This window comes from Ochlerotatus camptorhynchus, unplaced genomic scaffold (assembly GCF_037179485.1).
Source record: "Ochlerotatus camptorhynchus isolate MF236.1 unplaced genomic scaffold, CSIRO-AGI_Acam_v1.1 ptg000247l, whole genome shotgun sequence".
Lineage (NCBI taxonomy): Eukaryota > Metazoa > Arthropoda > Insecta > Diptera > Culicidae > Ochlerotatus > Ochlerotatus camptorhynchus.
In genome coordinates, this window is record NW_027040737.1 from 1,080,501 (window position 1) to 1,103,419 (window position 22,919).

Consider the following 22,919-nt stretch of genomic DNA (forward strand, 5'->3'; position numbering starts at 1 on the left):
GCTAATAAACAATTAAGTAAGTTTCATACTAATCGAAGAAATTTAATTCAAAAATTATATTTGTTTGGTGCACATCTACCCTATTTAGAGGATCTTTTTCATTAAAACATCATTTTAAAATTTGTTCAGGTTCTTTCGAACAAAATTCAAAACATATCTTGGTACAAAAGTTTTCGAAAAATGAATTAAGAATATTTACAAATGTTCCAGCTGTGTCCTGCTGAAACCAATATTCATCTACTCAATAACTTCAGATTACGCTAATTGAATCAGAGTATTCGATGCCGATTCCTATAACACAGTTGATCTTGACTGTATATTGAAAAGTGACCAACTCTATTGCTATCGATCAACACCCAAAAGCTTATCGATAATCTGACACACACACACACTCACATCATCAACACGATCGACATCACCGTGCCTATTGTACTCATTCTGCCACCAGCGAATCTCCCGTCCTTCAGTCCACATGCCACCGGCATTCAATCGAGACATACAACAATTCAACTCGATCGTCAGACTCCGTCCATTGTTCTTCGCGCGTGACCTTGCACTTCTTTCCAGAAACCAAGCATGCACAAACCATGAATAGGTTAAAACTGCTTCTGTCGACGCTCTTTCTGTTGGTTATTCTACAGGTAGGTGATCAATTTTTTATTGAAATGTGCTCAAATTTCCAACTAAAACCGCGTGTGTCCGCAGAACCCCATCGAAACCGAAGCACAGCGGCCACTGATCGTTCAACCGGCGCACACACTTCCGAGCAACCAGAAGCCCCACGACGGCCAAAATGTCCCGCCCAAGAAGTCTACCCCCAAGCCTACCAGCAAACCAACTCCCAAACCGCATCAGGCCGACGTGATCAAAGACCTCCGCGATCGTCTACTGACCGAAAAAGACACCCCGGAGGACATGGTCCAGCACGTCCGGGATAGCTCGTTCCGGAACGCCTTCCACGAGGCAATCGATCAGAAGATTGTCGGTCAAAGCTTCATTCGCACGCTGGCTGCCGTCAGCCAACCACTGGTCAATGATTACGGCCGAGACACGTTGTTGATCGACTCGATTCGGGAGGATTTGAACTTCACGTTCGGCCCCAACGTGACCTGGTGGGAAACGCTGGAGCTGAAGAAGAACGAACAGCACGTCATCGTCGGGCTGAGCAACACCAGTATTTTGATCCTGTTCGAACACTTTGGGGAGTACAAGCTGCAGCAGGAGTTCCCACTGGAAACGCAACCCACGGCATTTGAGATTATCACGGTGTGGGACTCGGTGGCGGAAATTCCCGTCAGCTGTTTGATCGTTTCGACAGAGTTGCAGCTGATTTGGTACACTATGCGACCGGATACGAATTTTGTCCTGACGGAGGAGTGGCGATGGCCGCTCTACAAGATGACGACGTTAATTCGGGCATTCAAATACCGGGACATCCATATGATCTTGCTGATTGGGATTCATCCCAATAAGCACAAGTCCGTTTCGGCTACGCTGTACGAGTTCAACTTTGAACGGCAGCAGTTTTGGTTGCTGCAACGACTTGATCTCGCGTACCCTTGCTATACCGTTGGGCTGGTTAGGGTCGGTAAAGAATTTCTAGTAGCGTTTCCTCAGAACGATACGGCCATGATCTACACGCTGGAAGCCGGCGAAAAGTACCGAGGAAGATTCAACTCGATAGCAAACTACACATCGGAGATGGTCAACACTGTGGGGGCCTTCCAAGTTGGACGGTACGCCTACATAGCGATCGGTGGAAGATCACCGCGGATCGTCCAGTATGCCAACGGTGTCTTCACCTCCCAACGGATCCCAACGGAAACGTTGGAAACGGTTGAAGCCTACTTTGAAATACCCGCTCCAACCTACCGGGACGATCTGATCCTACTGGTTCAGCACAAACTGCTCTTCTCAACTCACGATCTTCAGCGATTGGACGTTTTCGTGTGGAACGGTGCATCATTCGACATCCGAAGCGATATCCCCTGTTACGTGGACGACGAGTTGATGGATAATGAAGTATCGTGCATGTTGGACCTGTACCAGCCGAACGGTATCGCCGGTTCAGCGATCATTCGACGCGGCAAGAAGGTATCGATGATCGTTCCTCGCTTTCACGAACATTCCACACTGTTTCACCTGCACATCGAGATGCTTTCCGCAGAACATCCCATTAGGCAGAAAACTCAGGAGATGCGGGACACAATCGAGGCCTTTACCAAGATCATCCAGTATCAGGACGAAGTGATCAACGAAGCTTTTGCGGCGGTCACCGAAACGGATGCCTATGACGTGCCACTGATGGTGCTGCAAAACTGCTCCTTGGGTACCGTCCAAGCGGACTTGGTCGTACAGGATTCGGAATTTAAATGGGTGGATGGAAAGATCAGGGTTGGGAATAGAACGTGGACACACCGAGATACGAGGATCGACGTTCCGGCGATTGCTCGGGAGATTGAATTGGAACAGATGCGGTTGAATGAATTGGAACAGCAGTTGTCGTTCACGGTACGAAGAGACAACGATAGCTTCTCGTTGGATTTGGAACAACCGCTGTACGTTCAAGGCTGGCTCGATGTGGGAGGATCGCTGGTCACGGATGACCTGTACGTGAGGCGATTGGAGGAAGATCCACCAACACTGCGAGTCCTGCGGCAAACGGATAGCGCGAAGGAGCTGCGGGTGAAAGATCTCAAGGTTCGTCATCTGAACTTCGAAACGGTCAATGGAATTCCGGCGGGAGATTTGGTGTTCAACACGGGTGAGAAGATCGAACTGGCAAACAAACTGATCGTGGATAATACGGTCGTAGCGCAGAATGTGATCCTTCCGAAGGGAGGAACGGTGAACGGGGTGGATCTGAGCGAATTGACGGTGTATTTCAACTGTAAAAATCGGCGGTGGTCTAATCTGAAGTTCGATTCGGTGGAAGTGGCGGAAGATGTTCTGGCGCAGGAGACGATTAATGGGATGAAGCTCGATCTGGAGGACCTGGATGCTCGCCTCCGGCAAGCAAGCGATGACAAGCCGGACGTTTTGGTGGCGGAGAAACTGCAGCTGGATGGAAGTTTGTACTTTCACAGTATTAACGGAGTTCCGTGGAGTGACATCATTCATCGGATCGTGCTTAAGAATAGGCCGAATCGATTGGCAGATTTGAAGGTGAACGGAAGTTTGATACTGGAGAACGATAATATTACGGTGTATCATTTGAATGGGTTGGCCTTCCCGATGGATTATCTGCTGTCCAGCAGTCCGATGGAGTCGATCGTGACCGGGTACAAGCGGTTCGTGAATGCTACAAGTGAGTATGGGTTTCTACCGGGGTCGTGGGGGTTTACTGGTAATTTGATTGATGTTTATGCTTGCACGATTTAATATGCAATGTACGGAACGTAGATTTGATTGCCTGAGCTTATCAAGATTACATTGCTGTAGATTTAAAGACCTATCTGAGCGGTTCCACGCCAAATGACGAATCGAAAAAACATAACTTTCTTAGATTTTAATAAAATATTTCCAATCTCTCCTATCATTGCCAGACATCGACGCCCTGGACATCGAGCGGACCATCAACGGCGTGGACCTCCGGGACATCGTCACCCTGGACGACGACCAGCACATCCCTGGCACCGTAACCATCGGTGAGCTGCACGTAACCGAACGCCTCGAAGTGAAGGGAGCCATCCGTGGTAAGCACCTGGACGAGTTTCTCGATAACCCAACCCTGCTTCAGACGCCCCTCGTGAAAGCCGCTTGCCACTTCAAACAGCTCGTCGTAGAAGGACCGGTGATCGTCCGGGGCCAGCTGAACGGTATGGACGTGGACGCGACCCTTTCAGATGTGGTCTATGACACGGAACACACCGTAACGATCGAGGCATCCAAGCGGATCGCTTCGGCCGAATTCCGCGACAAGGTCACCATCGGGACGAACATGATCAACGAATTCACATTGGATCAATTTGTGACACGAAGCACCGAACAGGAGTTGGATGTTCGGGAGATCAACGGCAACGTGTTCATTCATGACTTGAAGCTGGATGGACAGTTCGATGGGTTGAACGCAACGGCTTTGGACGTCAACTCGGTTAAGCTGTTCGGTGATCAGTACACGGAGACATCGCTGATTTTCAAAAACCGCGAGAATGCTCTCTATCCGGACGTGGAAGCTAAAGAGTTGAAGATCATGAAGACATTGAACTCAAAGACGAGGTCTGAATATTTGGACATGGAACAGGAGGAGATGGTATTCTCCGGAAAGATCACTCTGAACCATTTGTTCGTGGACCACTTGCAGTTGATGGGCTCGAGCCTGGATGGCCCATCGAAGATGATCAACCTGGTGCATTTGCCAACATTCGACAAACTACGGTTCAGCTTAACCAGATCGCAACAGATTACGGCTCCATTCTACATCGACAAACTGGTCGTGGGTAGTCAGATTTCAACGGCCTACGTCAATGGGCGCGACTTCCGAAGCTTGAAAGAGAGTATCGATCGGGTGGATAACTTCAAGAGCCATCTACTGCAGGGAAACATTCCAATCGAGAATCTCTACGTCGGAGGCGATCTGCAGGTCAACATGCTGAACGAAGTAAACTTCGACGCACTACTCAAGCAGGTCATCTGGTTGAACCGACCGAATCGTATCTCGGGAACTATCCGTTTCCTAGATCCTCTGGTGATCGAGGGAAATTTGACGGCCCGTGGTCTGGTGAATAATGCGCACTTTGGAGAATTCCTGGCAGATGTGGCTCTAAAGTCCTCAGGTGTTCCGGAGTTTTATGGAAACAATGTGTTCATAAATGGTTTGGTAGTAGAAGGGAACATCGATACGGAGAGTATCAACAACATCCACGTGAATGAGCTTGCGTTGAGGAATGAAACGATCTACTTGCAAGGGGAAGTGGAAATTCTTGGAGATCTTTTCGTAGATCATCTGCAAATTGATGACCAGTTGAACAAAGAACCAATTCAAAACACGCTGAACACTTACAGCTACGACGAAGCCAGGGACGTCCACATGGTGAAAGGTGATCTGTACCTGTACAATGCCAAGATTGACACGTTGCACATCGCAGGATCACTGAATCAAATCCCGAACGTAGACGCCCATCTGGCGTCATTGATCAGAAAGAACCAGGACTATAACTTCACCAAACCGTTACTGTTCAAGAACGAAGTCTTCTTCGATCACGGCTTTAATGTCAAGTTTTTGAACAAGATGGACATCTCAACTATCCACGAGGACATAGTGCGGATTAACGGGGTGACCCCGGTAGAGATTGCAGCAGAAGTGGTGGTGTTCGCCGAACCGATCTACGCGGAGCACTTGACGATCAAAGGGGATATGGTTGCACCAAATCTAGTTGGATGCAATCCGGACGTGTGGATGAACACAGGAGTCATGATCAACAGAGACGCGGAATTCTACGGTAGGTTCACCCAAGCAAGCGTTGATCATGGATCTTTACAAAGCGCCTTTCTGTTTCAGCTAAAACCTTCTTCGCACCGGGAGCCTTCAAAACGGATCATCTTCGTGTGGATTATCTGAACGGTCAACCGATAAACAACCTGATCACGTTGAACACCGATCAGACGATCGAGACTACGCTGTTCATCCACGAAATGACCATCACTCAACCGATAGAGGTTGGCGGATACGTCAGTGGAGTCAGCCTACCGTACGAGCGACAGAATACGCTCATGGTAGGGAACCGCTTGCGGTGCAGGTTTTTCATCTCGATGTTCAAAAATTCATTCGCTTTATTTTCAGACCTACGGCAACCAGCGTGTCCGTCTGCCAACAGTCTTCCACTCGCTCAAGGTGCTGAATTCTCTCACCCTTCCATCGGTCCTGAACGGCAAGCCCTTTGGGCCACCCGTTGCCATCGGACCGGAGATGGTGATCGAGTCACCCATTTCGTTCCGACATTTGATCGTCAACTCAGTGGAAACGGAAGATATGATCTCCGGTGTGGATTTTAACCAATGGTACGACAACAGTCTGTGGAGTAAGGGACGCGATCATCAGGAAATTCACGCGACGGTCACAGCTCAAAATGTCCGATTCGATGGGGACGTAGAAGGTAACGGTAAGATCAACGGAGTTGACATAATGGACGTGGTCAAACGGATGAAGGCTGCCAAGAAGAACGTGGAAGATCAGCTACACGACTACCGAACGGAACTGCGATCGTTCTGCTCCAACACCAAAAGCTTGGTGGACAAGACGCAGAGTCGGATGTACTTCTTCAGGTACTTTGTACAGCGGCAGGTCATCAACGAACACCTGCCGATCGTATCGTTCTTCTTCTTCGATCATCTGGGCTACCACTTCTTGGGAGTGAACATGGGCTGTGAAAGTCACTTCTATCAATGGGATCCGACGGGAAAGGCTTTTGTACCAATCTTCAAATTCTACACTGGGCTTGTCCAAGAATGGAAGCATGTGGTCAACGGGGATGAAGCGGTCTATTTGGTGACGCGATCGCCTAGTGAACTCACGGAATGCCAAGTCCTGGGTCTTAGCGTGTGGTTATTCACCGGAGTACAGCTACAGCTGATGTGGAATATGCCCGATGCGGACTTGGTGCAATCCGTAGCAGTAGACCCAGCGAAACCGACAAGTTTCTACGTGTTGAAGCCGGGCGTGGTGATCGAGTATGGAGTTGACGGCAGTACGCAGGAACAGTGGAAACTCCCGAAGACCGTTTCGGAGTATGGTTTCGTGCCTAGTAAAGTTGGGTTGGGGTTGGCATTGAGCGATAGTAAATTGTTGGTGTTGTTGTCTAACGTGGAAAACGTTAAACGGGTTGCTTCGAATGGATCCCTTGAAATGGCACTGTTTTCGTCTCAGTCGCTGCACGATCGCTTGGGAAAGACGTACCTTGATAAGCTGCCAAATTCGTCACGCAGTTTATTGGAAATCAGCGAAATTATTCATCCGGAAAACCTATCTCCTGTGGAAGGAGATGACCATTTCGGCAACGATACGGTTATTCACGTCGTAGAACCTGCCTCAGTTGACACGCCGAATCCTCCGGTTAGCGAAGACGAAGCTATCGCAGAGACTACAGTTGCCAGAGATGTTCCGCATGGCGGAATCTTGACGGCAGACAATCCGCACTTCCCTGAGAGATCCAAGGGGGACGTGGTGGCGTTCCTAGCAGGCCCGCACAACAAGAAGCGTCATCTGGTGGCTGTTTCCACCGTTGTTCATACCGTCGTCCAGGGAGATCAGGACGCGATCAAGGTAAGATCGGGTTCCAATAGGTTTCCGCTTTCAGTTCTAACATCAAAACTCGTTCGCAGATCTACTCCGATATCCAAATGGGAAAGCTGTACCAAGTCCTACAGTGTCACCGTCCTTCGCACCTGACGGCCTTGGAACTCCGCGACGAGACGATCCTCGCTTTCCTGGAGTTGCGGCAAACGGTCCAGATCTACATCTACCGCGGTATGCAGGGATTCGTTCGGCTCAGCAATTTTAAACTTTCGTCCCCGGCGGTGCAGCTGGCGGGAGTTTCCCTACCGCAACCGTCGATGATCCGCTGTAAGCTGCACTACCTGGCGATCGCTACCGAACAGCACGAATTGATCCTGCTCCGGGCCAAGACGCAGGGCCACTGCGGGCTGATGGTCCACGTGGAGTGCGACGATGTGGAATGATTCGTTTGTTTTGTATATGTGATGTTGTGCAATGTAGGTTGCAGTGAATTGTTATTGTTCATGGTTTATAAAAGTTTTATATAGTTGTTTTGAACTGGTGTAACAAGTTGCAAATTATTTCACATTCTCGCCCGTTTACATTACATTAGGAGACGCCCCTCGATGTGAAAAAGAACGCCTCACATCTCCATGCTTTTCTACACGGTCAATGAAATCAACCCAAATTTGAGTCCAGTTTACTCATAATCACTTAGTGATTTATGAGTAAACTGAACTCAAATTTGGATTGATCTCATTCGCCGGGATAAATCCGACAAATTTTTCCACCCGGATCCCTTTTCCTCCGAAGAAAATCCTATCTCAAACTCCCATCACTGCCCTCTCATACACCCATACACTCACATTTTGCGCAAAGCCGAGAGGGACTAGACTCGGCAGTGCAAAAACCAACACCACGTTGAGGGAGAGAGCAGCGGTTAAAATTTTTGACAGTTCTCTCTCGGCCGTGCTGCAAAACGGTTGCGTCGCGTCGCGTGTGTTATTGTTTATCGTCTTTGCGGTGCAAAAAGTGGCTTCCAATCAGCGTGTTGTGTCTGGCTATAGTTTGTTGTGTTTTGTGCCCCGTGCAAAATTGTGAAAACCAAATCGTGATTCGCGTGAAAAGTGCGAAACACTTGTGGATCATTCCGCCGCTAGAGGTAGGTGTTCTCTGTGATGAATTCGCAATTCTTCCTCCATCGATTGGCGGCACTCCCTTTATCACTGATAACAAAGCATCGGCTGGAGAACAAAGACTAACCGGAGGGAGGCGGGGGGCCTTGCCTCTGAGGTCAAGGAAATGGCCTTCCATCAAGCTACCAAACGGAGCTGACTTCCATGATGATAATCGCAAATTCGAACCCTTTCAAGCGGGGAAATGACGAGCAACATCCTTGAAGGAAACGCATTCACTGTGATGTTGCCTGGAAAATCCAGACGGATTGCGATCAATACTTTTTCCTGCCCATTCCTCTCGGTGGCTCCTTGGCTCCACCGCACCAAGCTTGACTTCAAGTGTTTCGGTCTTCTTTTGCACCAGGATTAACTAGGGCTCGGGAAAAAGTTGGACAGTTATCCTACTCACGTTTGCGGAAAAAAGGGGAGATCATTTTCCTGCTGGAAGAAAGGGTTTTGTCGTACATTCCCCCCCCATTGCATTGTAGCGGTAGCTGTTGATAGGTGTTGTAGGTGTTTTAGCTTTTGTTTTTTTTTGCGGATGAAGTTCCATCATTCATTCTGTGACGAATGAAAACGGAAAGGGAATGTAGGAGGATTGTTGCCATGTAATTCCTGGTGCGAGGATTTTCTTCCTTCGCTTTTCAATCTTCTAGGGGAGTTTCGAATGACAGGTGCCAACATTGCGAGGCGGCCAGGATGGCGCATGTGCAAGTACTCCAAGGCAGTGGTGGCATTTTTCTTGGGGATGGGAGGCTTGGTTTTGTGTAATAGAATGCACAGTGGATTTTGTCTTGGGTCTTAGGTGTTTTGTGTCTTTGGTGAACCTTTTTTTTTTCGCTAAAAAAATCCTTCTTTTGGTCGTTTTTTTTTTAAATAAGGATGGTCCTAGAAGCTATTGATATTTTAAAATTAGCTTTATTAATTTTGAAAATAGAGGCACAGAGAAAAGGAATTGCCTGATCTTATGCCAGTTTTTGTACTGTAACTGAAAAAAATTAAAAGTTTCCCTCAAATATTATTGCAGATTTGGGAAGTGTTCGGCACGGATGGCAGAGGATTTAAAACAAGCTGTCCCGAGCTTGTTTAATCACGCGAAGGTTTACTTACCACGCCGAACGGTTTGGATGGTACACCGTTGCCCTGTTCAAGACGCTAAGACAGTTACTCTACTAAATTAAGAGACTGTTACAATAGCGTGGTTCAGATTTTGATAGAAAGAAAAGGAGTGCCTTTAGCATCAGGTGTTTGGACTTTGATTGTAACTGAGGACTGAACTTCTCACTAAATTAGAGATTCTGGTCTCATCAGTAATCTTAGTTTAAAACCTGATGAAGGTACTGGCTGGAAGGAATTCGGATCTTAACAGATCGACAGACGTTTTAAGACTAACGAAAACATTCAGTTTATTAAGTTGAAAATTTGCCTTATATAGGGGTTTAAGCCTAGAAAGATTTGTCTTTGTATTCCTGATCTAAACTTATCCATCGTTCTCCTTCAAGATCATGTGATGCATTTTGGGACCAACGCAATCCTTCCAGAATAATCTCACATGTATGCATACGTCTAGGATGCACTTGACTCCTACGCAGCGCCTATACCAAAGCTAAACTGGTGAAAGCGTATATTTTCCATATGCTGAGTTTATTGCCTTGTTTTATGCTGCATGCACCCGTTGGGTACATCCTACTGAGCAAACGAGAGTGTACCGCATATGCGTTCTCTAATTACATAGAATTGACCTATAATATTGTGTCATTTTCGTTGCTCTCGTGTTCATTGAACCTGACTACCTGACGTGGTTTTTTTCGCCACAAGCTGTCTTCGGGCGCGGACGCATTTGCATTTTGGTCCGCAAGTAATTTGTATATATATAATTTTTTTTTTACACTTCGACAACGACGCGTGTGGGTCTCGCTGGCCATTTGTCCTTATAGTATTCGTCGAATATTTACAACATAAGCAGTTATGCCGTGCGGTGTAATATCATGCAGTATCAACGACGACCGCTTTCTATGGAAGTGCGAATTCTGCAACAAAAAATACCATGCTGCCTGTGTCGGAGTACAGCGACAACGGGAGCATTTCATCACGGCATTCATGGTGCCAATGTGTGCTGACTGCCAGCACATTTTACGGAAGGAAGCCGACGTGAGGAAGCTGCTTCATCAACAGGAGCAACTTGTGGAAGCAATCCACTCTCAAACGGACGCGAATCACCGCATTGCTGCTGACCTAAACAAAGTCTGCTTAGTATCAGAATTATTCGACAGCATTGAGCACCTGCTCAATGACGTAAAAGAAACGTTGGCAGTAATAAATAAAAATAATAATAACATGTGCAGCGCGGTCGGCCAGCATATGAAAACGTGTGATTCACAAGCGCACGCGACAATAACCGGCATCAACGAATCAAATTAGTTGATGTCACAAAAAATTACAAAATTACTTGACGAACGGCTATCAAGCTTATCAAATGACATGGAACTTTCAATAAAAGGGGCCGAATCATCACCTCATCATCATCATCATCCAGAGCCAAAACTTCTGGAAATTCTCGAGGAAGTGAAATTTGTATCTGGGGCTGTTTCTAGTCTTCAGATAAATGCTGCAGAACCTCATCAGAAGACCTTGGAGGAAGAATTAGCTGAAAGTCCTCCAGTACACAAAAATACAATATCTACAAAAACTGACCATTCATCTCCTGGATGGCGGTTTTTAGGCAACAAATGGCACTGGAAGCAAGACTGGTCTAAATTTGACGCAAAACAACGGACTCGCAGGTTGCAGGAAAAAGCTGCAGAAAAAGCCAAACGCTGCAGAAAACGACGAAAACAACAACAAATTCATACCAGCAGTACCAAAAACATCATCCAAGGAAATGAATACAGCCGCTACAACTACGCCACCTCCGACAACAACACCATCAACAATAACAACAACACCAATAACAACAACAACAGCAACAACGACAACAACAACAACTACTACTACAACAACAACAACAACAACAACAACATCAGCAACAACGGAAATGGAAATATCACATGAACATCATTACCCCTGGACAAAGAATTATTAGCCGCAGCACGCATACAATTTTCTGGACCACCAAGTAAAGACAATACACCGAAATTTATAAATTTTCAAAAAGGGGAAACTATTAACCCTTACCGCATAGAAAAACCTAACCCACCACTCCTAGACCCTATGCGCCCGCCTGTCGTAAGGCTTACGGAACAATCTGCAGCCGGCGACAGACGCTTTTTGAAGGCACGCCTGCGGGACCCTAAAATCATGGATACTGTGCGAACCTATCTGTCTTTCCTGCATAACCAACCGCCTTCAGTATGTGTCCGCGGAATAACGAAAACAAGTTCAACTTTAATGCTAGCAGCCGAAGGATTACCAACGGACACACAACTTTTGCGCGAAATTTTTCTGGACGTTCACGAAGAACTTGGAATCCCACGCATTGACGCCCTGGCAGACCTGGAATCACACCGTGCGTTCTTATCTAGTGAACGCACACAACGACTGCAGCACACACGGGAAGCCGCATATAAATTCTACAGCACCCAAAATTTTCCTCGACATTGACGCACACTTCGGAAGAAACCTCATCAAACGCCAACACTCTTCGGACACTTTCAGAAGAAAATGGAAATGTAAGTGTAAATAATAATAATAATGAAAATATTTTATCAACCAACGTACTTCCAACAATTTCTACACATAAACAGAATGGGACTGAAATTTTGATTTACTGTCAAAATTTAAATCGCATGAAAAGCCCAGCTAAAATGAAGGAAATCTATCAAAATTTATTATGCTCATCCTTCTCGGTCATTCTGGCAACTGAAACAAGCTGGGACGAAAGCGTGAAAAGTGAAGAAATCTTTGGAAATGCCTTTAATGTATTCAGAGACGACAGAAATTTTCATGCAACTCAGAAGAAGTCAGGCGGTGGAGTCCTTATAGCTCTTTCGACCAATTTTAACTCAGAACTCAGCATTACACCAAAATTTACAGAATTTGAGCATATTTGGGTGAAATCACACATAGCCGGTGAAACGCACGTGTTCGCCTCAGTGTATTTTCCACCAGACCATGCTCATAAAAGCACTTATGAAGCCTTCTTCCAAAGTGCTGAACAAATTCTATCTGAGCTTCCTCCTGAGGTTAAAGTTCACATCTATGGAGACTTTATTCAACGCCATGCTGACTTCATTCTGGACTCTGAAAATGAATGTATCTTACTCCCAGTCGTTGGGGATAATGAAACATTGCAGTTCATTTTTGACAAAACTGCTAATTTAGGACTGAACCAAATTAACCACATCAAAAACCAACAAAATTGCTATTTGGTCTTTTTACTAACGAATATTTATGAAGATTTCTGTGTGACCGAATCACTAAATCCACTGTGGAAAAATAAAGCGTTTCACACAGCAATTGAATATTCTTTATTTGTGCATGAAAACCAAAGACCCAACGACTGCGAATACGAAGAAGTCTTTGAATACAAATTAGCAGACTACGAAAAAATAAAATTTAAATTAAACAGTGTCAATTGGCAATTAATGTTAAGGAATGTAGGAAATGTCGAAATTGGTATAGACGTGTTCTACAAAATTTTAACAGAAATAATTTCGGAAGAAATTCCTTTGAAGAAAAAAAGACGCAACAGAAACACACAAAATCCAGTCTGGTATAACAGACAAATAAAAAACTTGAAAAATCGGAAGCAAAAAGCACATAAAACTTATAAAAAACACAATAGTAGTAATAATTTATTAATTTATTTGGATCTATGCGATCAACTGAATTTAGCTATCAGTACTGCATTTGAAGAATATAATGCAAAAACAGAACATGAAATAAAGTCCTGTCCAAAGAACTTCTTTAATTACGTAAAAACCAAATTAAAATCTGACAATTTTCCTTCAATAATGCAACTCGACGAAAATGTCGGTGATAGCTCGAAAAAAAACTGCAATCTATTTGCAAAATTTTTTCAAGAAATCTATACGACATTTTCTGAAGAAGATCGCGACCGCGATTATTTTGCATTTTTTCCAGAATTTTCAAGGGACATTAGCCTCAATCAACTTCAAGTGCAGGATATTTTGCAGGCTTAAAAAATTAAGACGCCTCAAAAGGTCCTGGACCTGACGGAATTCCTCCAGTTTTTATTAAATGTCTAGAAATGGAACTCACTGCTCCATTGTTCTGGATTTTTAATGTGTCCCTGGAATCTGGAACCTTCCCAAAAACTTGGAAAAGCTCATTCCTAGTGCCTATCTTTAAATCTGGCCGAAAATCTGACATACGTAATTATCGTGGTATAGCCATTATCTCTTGCATTCCTAAACTTTTCGAGGCAATTGTCAACGAAAAATTATTTCTCCAAATCAAAAATAGAATTACTGACATGCAACACGGCTTTTTCAAGGGTCGCTCGACCTCGACAAATTTACTTGAATTTATAGACTATTCATTGAATGCAATGGATAATGGAAACCACGTAGAAGCTCTCTATACAGACTTTAGCAAGGCATTTGACCGCATAGACATACCAATGCTACTTTTTAAATTGCAAAAAATTGGAATTGAGTCAGGGCTCCTAAAATGGCTTGAATCATATTTAACTAACCGCCAACAAATAATTAAATTCAACGGAAAGAAATCGAGTCCAATTCAAGTCACTTCAGGCGTCCCCCAAGGCTCTCATTTGGGACCTCTTCTTTTTATTCTATACGTAAACGACATTTCTTTCATTCTCAAAAAACTTAAATTGCTTATTTATGCCGACGACATGAAGCTCTTTTTAGAAATAAGAAATGAAGAAGACATCAATATATTCCGGAATGAAATACACATATTCTACATACGGTGCAAAAAAAGTCTACTAGAATTGAATGTAAAAAAATGTAACTTAATATCATTTAGCAGGAAAAGAACAACTACAAATATTTCAATTGCACTAGGAAATCAAAATGTAGAAAAATGTGAAAGAGTTAGGGATTAAGGAATTATCTTAGACTCTAAACTAACTTTCATAGACCATTACAACACAATTATTCACAGGGCAAATAACATGCTAGGCTTTATCAAGCGCTTTTGCTATAACTTTCAGGACCCATACACAATTAAAACACTATATATCGCCTATGTGAGGTCAATACTGGAATATTGCAGCATTGTATGGTCTCCTTTTTCAATCACGCACGAAGAAAGATTAGAATCCGTACAAAAACAATTTCTATTATACGCTCTTCGTAAATTGGGTTGGACATCATTTCCTCTTCCATCATATGAAGCACGCTGCATGCTTATAACCATACAAACATTAAAAGAGCGTCGTGAATATGCAATGGTTTCATTTGTAAACGATATCGTTTCGCAACGCATTGACTCCACAGAACTTTTATCAAAATTAAATTTCCATGCACCTAGTCGGCAACTCCGAAATCGAAATTTATTTGCCATAAAACATCATCGTACAAATTATGCAAAATATGGGCCATTAAACCGCATGATGGCCTCTTACAATCAATACTGCGAAACCATTGACTTTACAATGTTTCGGCATAAACTAAAACAATATTTTTACTCCATAAGGCATTATAACTCATAAAAAATAGGAAAGCTGACACTGCTTAATTTTTATTAAAGAAAAAATAATACTTTTAACCTTTTATCCAAAGTTGACGAAATAAATAAATAAATTTAAGAAAACAAAACTGTATTCTAATATGTACTAGTCTACGTTGGTTGACGAAATCAATAAATAAATAAATAAATAATTAAAAAATTTGTAAGAAAATTATGACTAGGGTCCGTTCAAATATTACGTAAATGCAAATAATGGCATTCTTACTTACCCCCGACCCCCTCATAACAAATCGGAACTATCGACAACCCCAACTCCACCCCCAGTCGTAACAATGCTGTTTTTACAAGAACAAAATACAATGTGGGTTTTCTAGCGCCTTCGTGAAACAGTGTTTTGAGCTTGGTTATGAGTAAAGCATCTAATGTAGGTGAAATGGATGTAATGTCGGCCTAAATGCCCCTAGTTTGGGCCCATACATAAATTCAGCAATCGATTAAATTAGTGACCAAAAATATCCATTAGTACCGTCCCAATGACGCGTTCATCTAGATGAAATATATAAATAGCAGATTTTTAGCGATGGGCCCAAACTAAGTTCCATAGGCCAACATTAGAGCCATTTCCCCTATATGTCCAATATGAAACTCCCGGTAACTATTGAGCAATTTATCCAACATGTTTTCGCCAGTGAATTGGAGAATTCTTTGCATGATTGTTAAGGACTGTGAATGTTTCTTTTCAATATCCATAAATATGGTTTCATACAACTGCATTAGTTTTCTAAAATCTTGCACACATATAGAATGGAAGCAATGTGTTGCATAGACGTCAACTATTAACGTCACGACAGGAACAGATGTCAAGTGTGTACCAATTCACACCACATGTAGTTATTACTTTTGCTTTCTGAACCATTCCCTTCTGGTTCCAACAGCTTTGTATAAAGGCACTTATGTAAATTAATATTTATTCGGTCGGTAACTTCATCCGGCACCTAACTACTGAAAACTCACCCCCTGTTGAACCAGTTTCATCCCTTCGTTCAAAATTTCTCCCATTCTTTTCAAAAACTGTCTCTCTTATCTCAGCGTCCAGAACGATTCTCTCGCCTCTCAGTCAATTATTTCTTCCTTTCGCATTCGCACACGCACCATGTGCAGTGAAATTCTCTCCCGCAATCTCTCTCTCTCTTTGAATATCGTTCTCCTGCTTCCTTCCTCTCATTCGCAAAGCGCATCACCCTTGGTGTTGTTATTGTTATAGCCAACATCGCTCCGTACGCATAAACTCTACATCGTCCACCGACTCACAGTGGGGTATTTGCTTGAATCTAGCTGGCCAAAATTATTAAATCACACCAAAGGAACCTACCGGCAGCCTATCACCATGGAGCATCTCAACGACTTCGATTTGGCTGATGATGTTGCTCTACTAGCACAACGGCGCTCTGATATGCAGAGTAAGCTAGCCGAACGCTCCTCTGCGGCGGGTCTCACCATCAACGTCAACAAGACCAAATCGTTGGATAGCAACCCTTCCAACTTTACGGTAGCGGGGCAAGCAGTGGAGAAGGTCGAAAGTTTCCAATATCTTGGCAGCCAAATAGCGTCGGACGGCGGGACCAAGAGCGACATAGGTGCACGAATCAAGAAGGCTAGGGCTGCCTTTACGAGTTTACGAAACGTATGGAGATCCAACCAGATAAGTCAACGCACCAAAATCCGAATTTTCAACTCGAACGTGAAATCTGTGTTGTTATACGCCAGCGAGACGTGGTGTGTATTTATCAGCGGAGAACACTCAAAAGATGCAGGTCTTCATCAACCGATGCCTGCGGTATATAATTCGTGCCTGGTGGCCTCACAACTGGATCTCGAATGCCGAGCTCCATCGTCGATGTCATCAGAAGCCGATAGCAACAGAAATTCGAGAGCGAAAGTGGAGGTGGGTCGGCCACACACTTCGACGGGGTGGTAACGAAATCTGCAAGCAATCGCTGGATTGGAATCCAGCAGAACATCGCAGCAGAGGCAGACCCAGGGGCTCATGGCGGCGGAGCCTCAATAAGGAAATTAAGCAAGTCGATAGAAATCTGACCTGGGCCCAGGTCAAGGCAAAAGCGAGCAGCCGCCCAGGATGGAAGTCTTTCACGTTGGCCCTTTGCACCGCTGGTGGTGCACAGGACCCTTAAGTAAGTAAGTAAGTAAGTAAAAGGAACCTACCAAAGGAGTAGGGCCTAGTTTTGGATAGGAGGGTTTCTTTTTGAATAAGTTTTTTTTATTCGAAAATTTATAAATCGAATAGAATTTTTCGGATTTAGTTGCCGCCTAAGAACGATGAGATGGGACGATTTTTGAGCTGAAATCTGTCATATTTTTCAACAGTAGTTTCATAAGCAACTGAAAACTGTTGCTTAAGTTCTTCTGGATGTGATACTTGTGGTGCTGTTGAGGAATTTGCTGGATTATATAATTCTGTTCAGGATATCGGTGTTACAGCATGTGTGGATGGTTACGATGATTCAAGACGACCACCAGGTATGGTATCCGTTGATACCGTTTCCGAGCTGTACTGTTTTAAGATTGTGGCTGGTGGTACCGTTTGTTTCTGCTTCTATGAGTATTTAGCAGTGGTGGGAGGAACACTTTTACTCAATTCCCATGCTCAATTTCCATGAGTAGCATGAGTAATTGAGCCCACCAAGAAGGATCTGCAGCTGACGAAAATGAGATTACCTTGAACTAATCTGATAGGAAAAGTTTAGCACTGAGCTCTTCTGGGATTCTCCGGAATTCTTGTTGGAATACACTGCGTTTTAGCTCAAGAACGGATAGTGTCGGATGTGAATGAAAACAGAAGTAGTATCCAAAAGCACAAGGAACGTCGCCACGAAGCTTATATCCCAGGAGGAACAGAAACATCATGATGTCAATAAGAAGGGCTACGATTGTCCCTACCTGCCAGCAAACAAATATCTTCGGGTACAAGCTGAGCTTGTCCTCGGTGCAATAGATAGGTGCAGTCTATTTCGATTTTTCATTGAAGTTTTCTATTTGTTGAAAAAAGCGAGACTACTTTGATCAATTTTGAGTAATTATGAGTTGCTTAAATTCACTCGCAGCGAAACTATTTGCTATGAGTACGGCTGACTTGCCCCTTGGTTCGAACAGAAGTCACGTTTTCGTGGCACAATTTAATGTAAAGCGTCATAGACGCTATTTTGAAAAAAGAAAAAAACATAAGATGCAAAAATGGCTGAATTTTAGCAAACATGTGAATAATTGCTCATAATAAACAGCAGTGTCTGTTTTTCTCATTTACCCTCACACGCACTGACTATTGCTTCTACCAAGTGTAGATACATTGCGGTTGTTTTGAAACGCTTCACTGTCAACGTACGAGTGAAATGAACAAATGAGATCATTATCTATCGACGAATACGCGATTGTTGATATTCATTAACGCTTTAGTTTCCAACCCAAAATTGAATATGAACGATTGCAGAGCCTAAAACCTCTATATTATCATCAATTCTGCAAAAGGCAATAATCTTCCATCGATCTGAGTGAAAAAAGCAACATAACACGTTCCACAACGGTATATGTGTGTAAAACGAAAATAATCATTTCGCATTTGATACTCAAAATCATCCCCACCAAGATCATTGTGAATATTAATATGACAACAGAACATCTTTGAATGAATAAAAACAATTGTTGACTTCGAAACTCAGCGGTTGCCTTGATCAAGAGCATGTTATCATGTCAAAATTCAAATTCATGCAGGTAGCTAGATAATTACGGAAAAAAGTGGTCGTTGAAGCCGCGGTCAAGGGGACTGAGTGTCCCATAAGATGCAGCGTGGCTGCCCGATTGAACGTGGAACCACTTGCACGAAATCCTAAACGCACGGGACCACCAGCTCGTTAAACCTACGAATTTGTAGTGACAGGTAAAGAGAATAGTGTATGATTCGAGTTCAGGTTTTCATGCTTTAATAAAATCGTTTGAAGATTTCCCTTCAAACGAAGGTTTACCCCCCAGGACCAGTCTAACGGAACCATGCACAGTGACACCCCGTGGAAACTTTCACCAACAATCAATACGAAACTAACGATTTTAAATTGGCTCACCACTTTAGTAGCCTATTGGTCCCAAGCAAACGATTAACGTACCCTATTCTAGTTGAAATTCTATTACTACACTATGTTTGTTTTGATTCGCTATGAAAGTTTGACAGATAACATCAGGGGTGTGTGGATTCATGCAGAACATGCAGGGGTGAGTGAAATAGCTTGGGACTGCTTGGGACCGTTGTTCTGGTGCTGAGTGAGTCAAAAATAATAATGATTTTCTTCGGGACCCAGTGGTCTTAGAGTTACCTCTATGCTTTCACTGTACGTCATTTCTTTTGGGCCGATAAGGCACGCGGCGTGGTGAAATTCGTGACTGACACGTGGAACGGTATTAGCTGACGTGACAGCAAACGTTTGGGAGCTTTTTCCCCGGACACTGTAAACTCACCACCATCGTCCCCGGTGTTCTCTACAGCAAGCTCACCACCAAAATTACCGTTACGTCGCACGGTCGTCGAGGACACGAACCGTCACGTATGTACGCTACCACCGGAGGGCGAATGAGTGGCGAGTAGCTGAACTACCCAGCAAGTGCACTTGTCGTCATGCGTCGTGGGGATGCGCGCGCGCGAAGAGAATTGGCAAGTAATTCCGAGCAAATGGAAAATTGTTAAAATTTACTTACCCTAGTCGATAAGCTATAGCAATAAATAGACAGAAGAGCTAGGAAAGGAAGTTGGGTTTTTGTTAATGTCTCGACAGAATAAAATGGAAGTAGCATGACCAGATTTAGACTCTTTTCTAGAAAGCTGAAAGCGTGGTCTTCAAAGAGGTAGTTTTACAAGGTACATTCGGTTCAGGCTCTGGATTAGCAAACCTACAAAGGACACCAATCCACCCTGAAGTTGTTCCGATTTTGTTTTTTATAAGTTGTGGCTTAGTACCGCGGTATTCAGAAGTTCGGTTTTGGGTTGGAGGTCAAAGACTCGCCCTGAGGTCTCGGCCGGGTACGGGATTTTGAGAGCTAGCACGCTCCTTCGCGGCAGGTTTCGACTTGTCTGGTGCTTAAGCGGAGGCTGTTTTGTTCCTTCCTTTTGCCACCCTCCTATTTCCCGCTACAAATCAAAAAATTGTATAGGGCGGAAGTAAATTTCAAATAATCCAAGCTTGGAAATATTTTCACGATCCCAAATTTGAAAACAAATATCAATATAATCGATCTATTTTGAAGGTTCATGGGCTTGAATAAGATATTCATGTTTCTGGCATTTCGTGCCGCTCTGAAAATTTCTGATTATAATTGAATTGTAATGAGTATTCTAAGAGAGTTTTGAATGGAATTCCATTGAAGTTTTGAGGAGAGCTTCAAGTGAAATCTATGGAATGCTTCCAATGTAATTCTGAAGACCTTTTGATTCTTGGTAAATGCTCAGGAGATTTGGAAGGGAGTTTTGATAAAAAATTCCTAGGGAGGCGAAAACAAGAAGACCTTCAATTTAATTCTAAGCAGAATTCCAAGGCGAGGAGAAAATTCAATTGATTATTTATGCATAATTACTCAGCAAATGTGAGAATGATTCCAAGGGGATTCTGAGAGCATTCCAAGTGAATTCTGAGGAGGAATTCAACGGGAGATCGAAACCTAATGAATGCCAAGGAATATTAGCTATGAATTGTGAGAAGAGTTACAGCTGAATTTTAGGGGGAATTTTAAATACAGAATTCTGAAGTGAATTCTAAGGGAGTTCTGGCTATAAATTCAGGAGAATGTATGATGATCTTCTTCTTCTTCGCATTTCAACTTAGTGTTCTAGATGCATTTCCACAGTTATTAGTTGAGAGCTTTCGATGTCTGTACCATTTTTGCATTAGTATAATTAGTATAGTGGCCAGTTCAATAATACTCTATGCCTACACACTTAGAAAATAATACCGAACTCGGTTTAATTTTCTACCGAACCTCTTCGGTTACCAACGAGAAATCGAATAAATGGTGTAAAAACATTTTTTCATGCGTATTTATCGAATCAGACCCGAATTTCGGTAAAATAGTATAAATTTGACAGATAGAAATGAAGACTGTACCGAAAAGTACGGTAATGTATCGACATTTACGAATTCGCCACGTGAAAACCGAGAAACTCGGAAAACTGAACCGAATATTCGCTAAAACGTGTTAAACGTCAAATAGTCAAACTGGTTTTATTTTGATGAAAATTCGAAGCAACGTATCCTTAATCAAAATTTAAAGCAGGATTTGAAGTGAAAACCGAGCGCTGCCCAAGAGAACCGAATTCTGTAATTACAACAGGTGAGTCGGTTTGTTTGACAGCGTTCGGTAATTCTTGAGTAAACCGATGTTCGGTTGTTTCTGCTTAAATTTATTTTTCGACAACCGAGATTTTCGGTAACAGCTCGGTTATTCCTTTTTGAACCGAACAAACTACCGAGCGTTCAGCAGATAAAAACTCGGTTGAAATCAAACCGAGTTCGGTAATATTTTCTAAGTGTGTAGCGAAGTCGAGAAATTTTCCAACCCGGAAAATTCCTAGACCAGACGGGGAATCGAAACCAGCCACCAGCATGATCTTGCTTTGTAGCTGCGCCTTTACCGACTGAGCGAATGGAAGTTCAAAAGTAAATTTAAGGCGTCTTCCAAAGGAATTCTGATGAGTATTCCAAGCGAATTCTTAGGAGAGCCTTAAAAGAATTCCATGGAGTATTCCAATGCCATTCCTATGAGAATTTCATTGACACTTGTGGAAACTCTAATGTTGGCCTATGGATCTAAGATTGGGCTCATAGTAAAAAATCTGCTATAAATATCAATTTTATCTTGTGGAACGCGTCATTGGGACGGTACTAATAGATATTTTTGGTTGATATTGAAAATTTAGTCGATTGCTGAATTTATTTATGAGCCCAAATTTGGGGTATTTAGGCCACCATTACATTCATTTTCCCTATAAGAGCATTTCTAGTCCATATGTTAAGTTAGGGCAAACAGTTAAAAATTATTGCCACACTTGCGCCGCCTGATGAGTTAATTCTGAGCTGAACTATTTTCCATAATATTGGTCTTGTTCATTTGAACAACTTTGCCGAAGACGGGAACCTTATATCTAGTAAAGATTTTAAGTTAGGGCAAGCAATTCTTAATGAATGTCACATTAGTGACGCTTTGTGAACAATTTCTGAGCTAAACTCTTTACTTTAGGATAAGTCTTGTCCATCTAAACAACTTTGCTGAAGAAGGGAACCATCTCAATGAGCAGGATGTGTAGATAGCGTTATATCACCCCGTAACGTGGGTAGATTACGTTTTCGTGGTACGTTACGGGATGTAAGATCTACCACCGATTCCTAGTATTGACTACTTCAAACTAGGAGAACAGGATTTTTCAGTAATCAAAGGAACACATCTTAGTCCTTGGTACTTTTTATGCCTTGTTGATAGTGATAAGTCCTCGGCTTTCCTGGACCGAGAATGATCTTGAAAAGAGGAAAAATTGAGTTAGTTAGTCTTCACCTATGTGATTCCTAATCTTGTATTCGTTGTTCCCTAGTTTGAAGTGGATAAGACTAGAGTTCTAATGCATGGTCATTATCGGTGTCATTGCTTGTTTTTGTTGCTAAGGAATTCAATTTTGACTGACAAAGGGTCGCGTCTTTGGAAGGTGTTCCAACACTCCAAAGGGTATAAATAGCGGGACCTTTCAATTAGAATCGATTCCTTGCGATGAAGGCAAGCATGACAATTGTATCAAAACCTAATACTTCATCATTTCTCAATAGTGATGGAGTAATACGACATGCACTAAACTAAAGACACGG

General features: G+C 43.2%; 1 protein-coding gene across 1 annotated transcript; it reads left to right on the plus strand.

The window, feature by feature from the left end:
* The first annotated feature begins 463 nt into the window (after positions 1-463).
* On the plus strand, positions 464-7,761 carry fs(1)N (female sterile (1) Nasrat). Its single transcript, XM_065226229.1, has 6 exons — positions 464-641; positions 706-3,307; positions 3,546-5,441; positions 5,501-5,715; positions 5,783-7,261; positions 7,321-7,761. Exons 1-6 carry the CDS (start codon positions 588-590, stop codon positions 7,675-7,677), a joined length of 6,603 nt encoding a protein of 2,200 aa, XP_065082301.1. The 5' UTR covers positions 464-587; the 3' UTR covers positions 7,678-7,761.
* Positions 7,762-22,919: the final 15,158 nt, after the last annotated feature.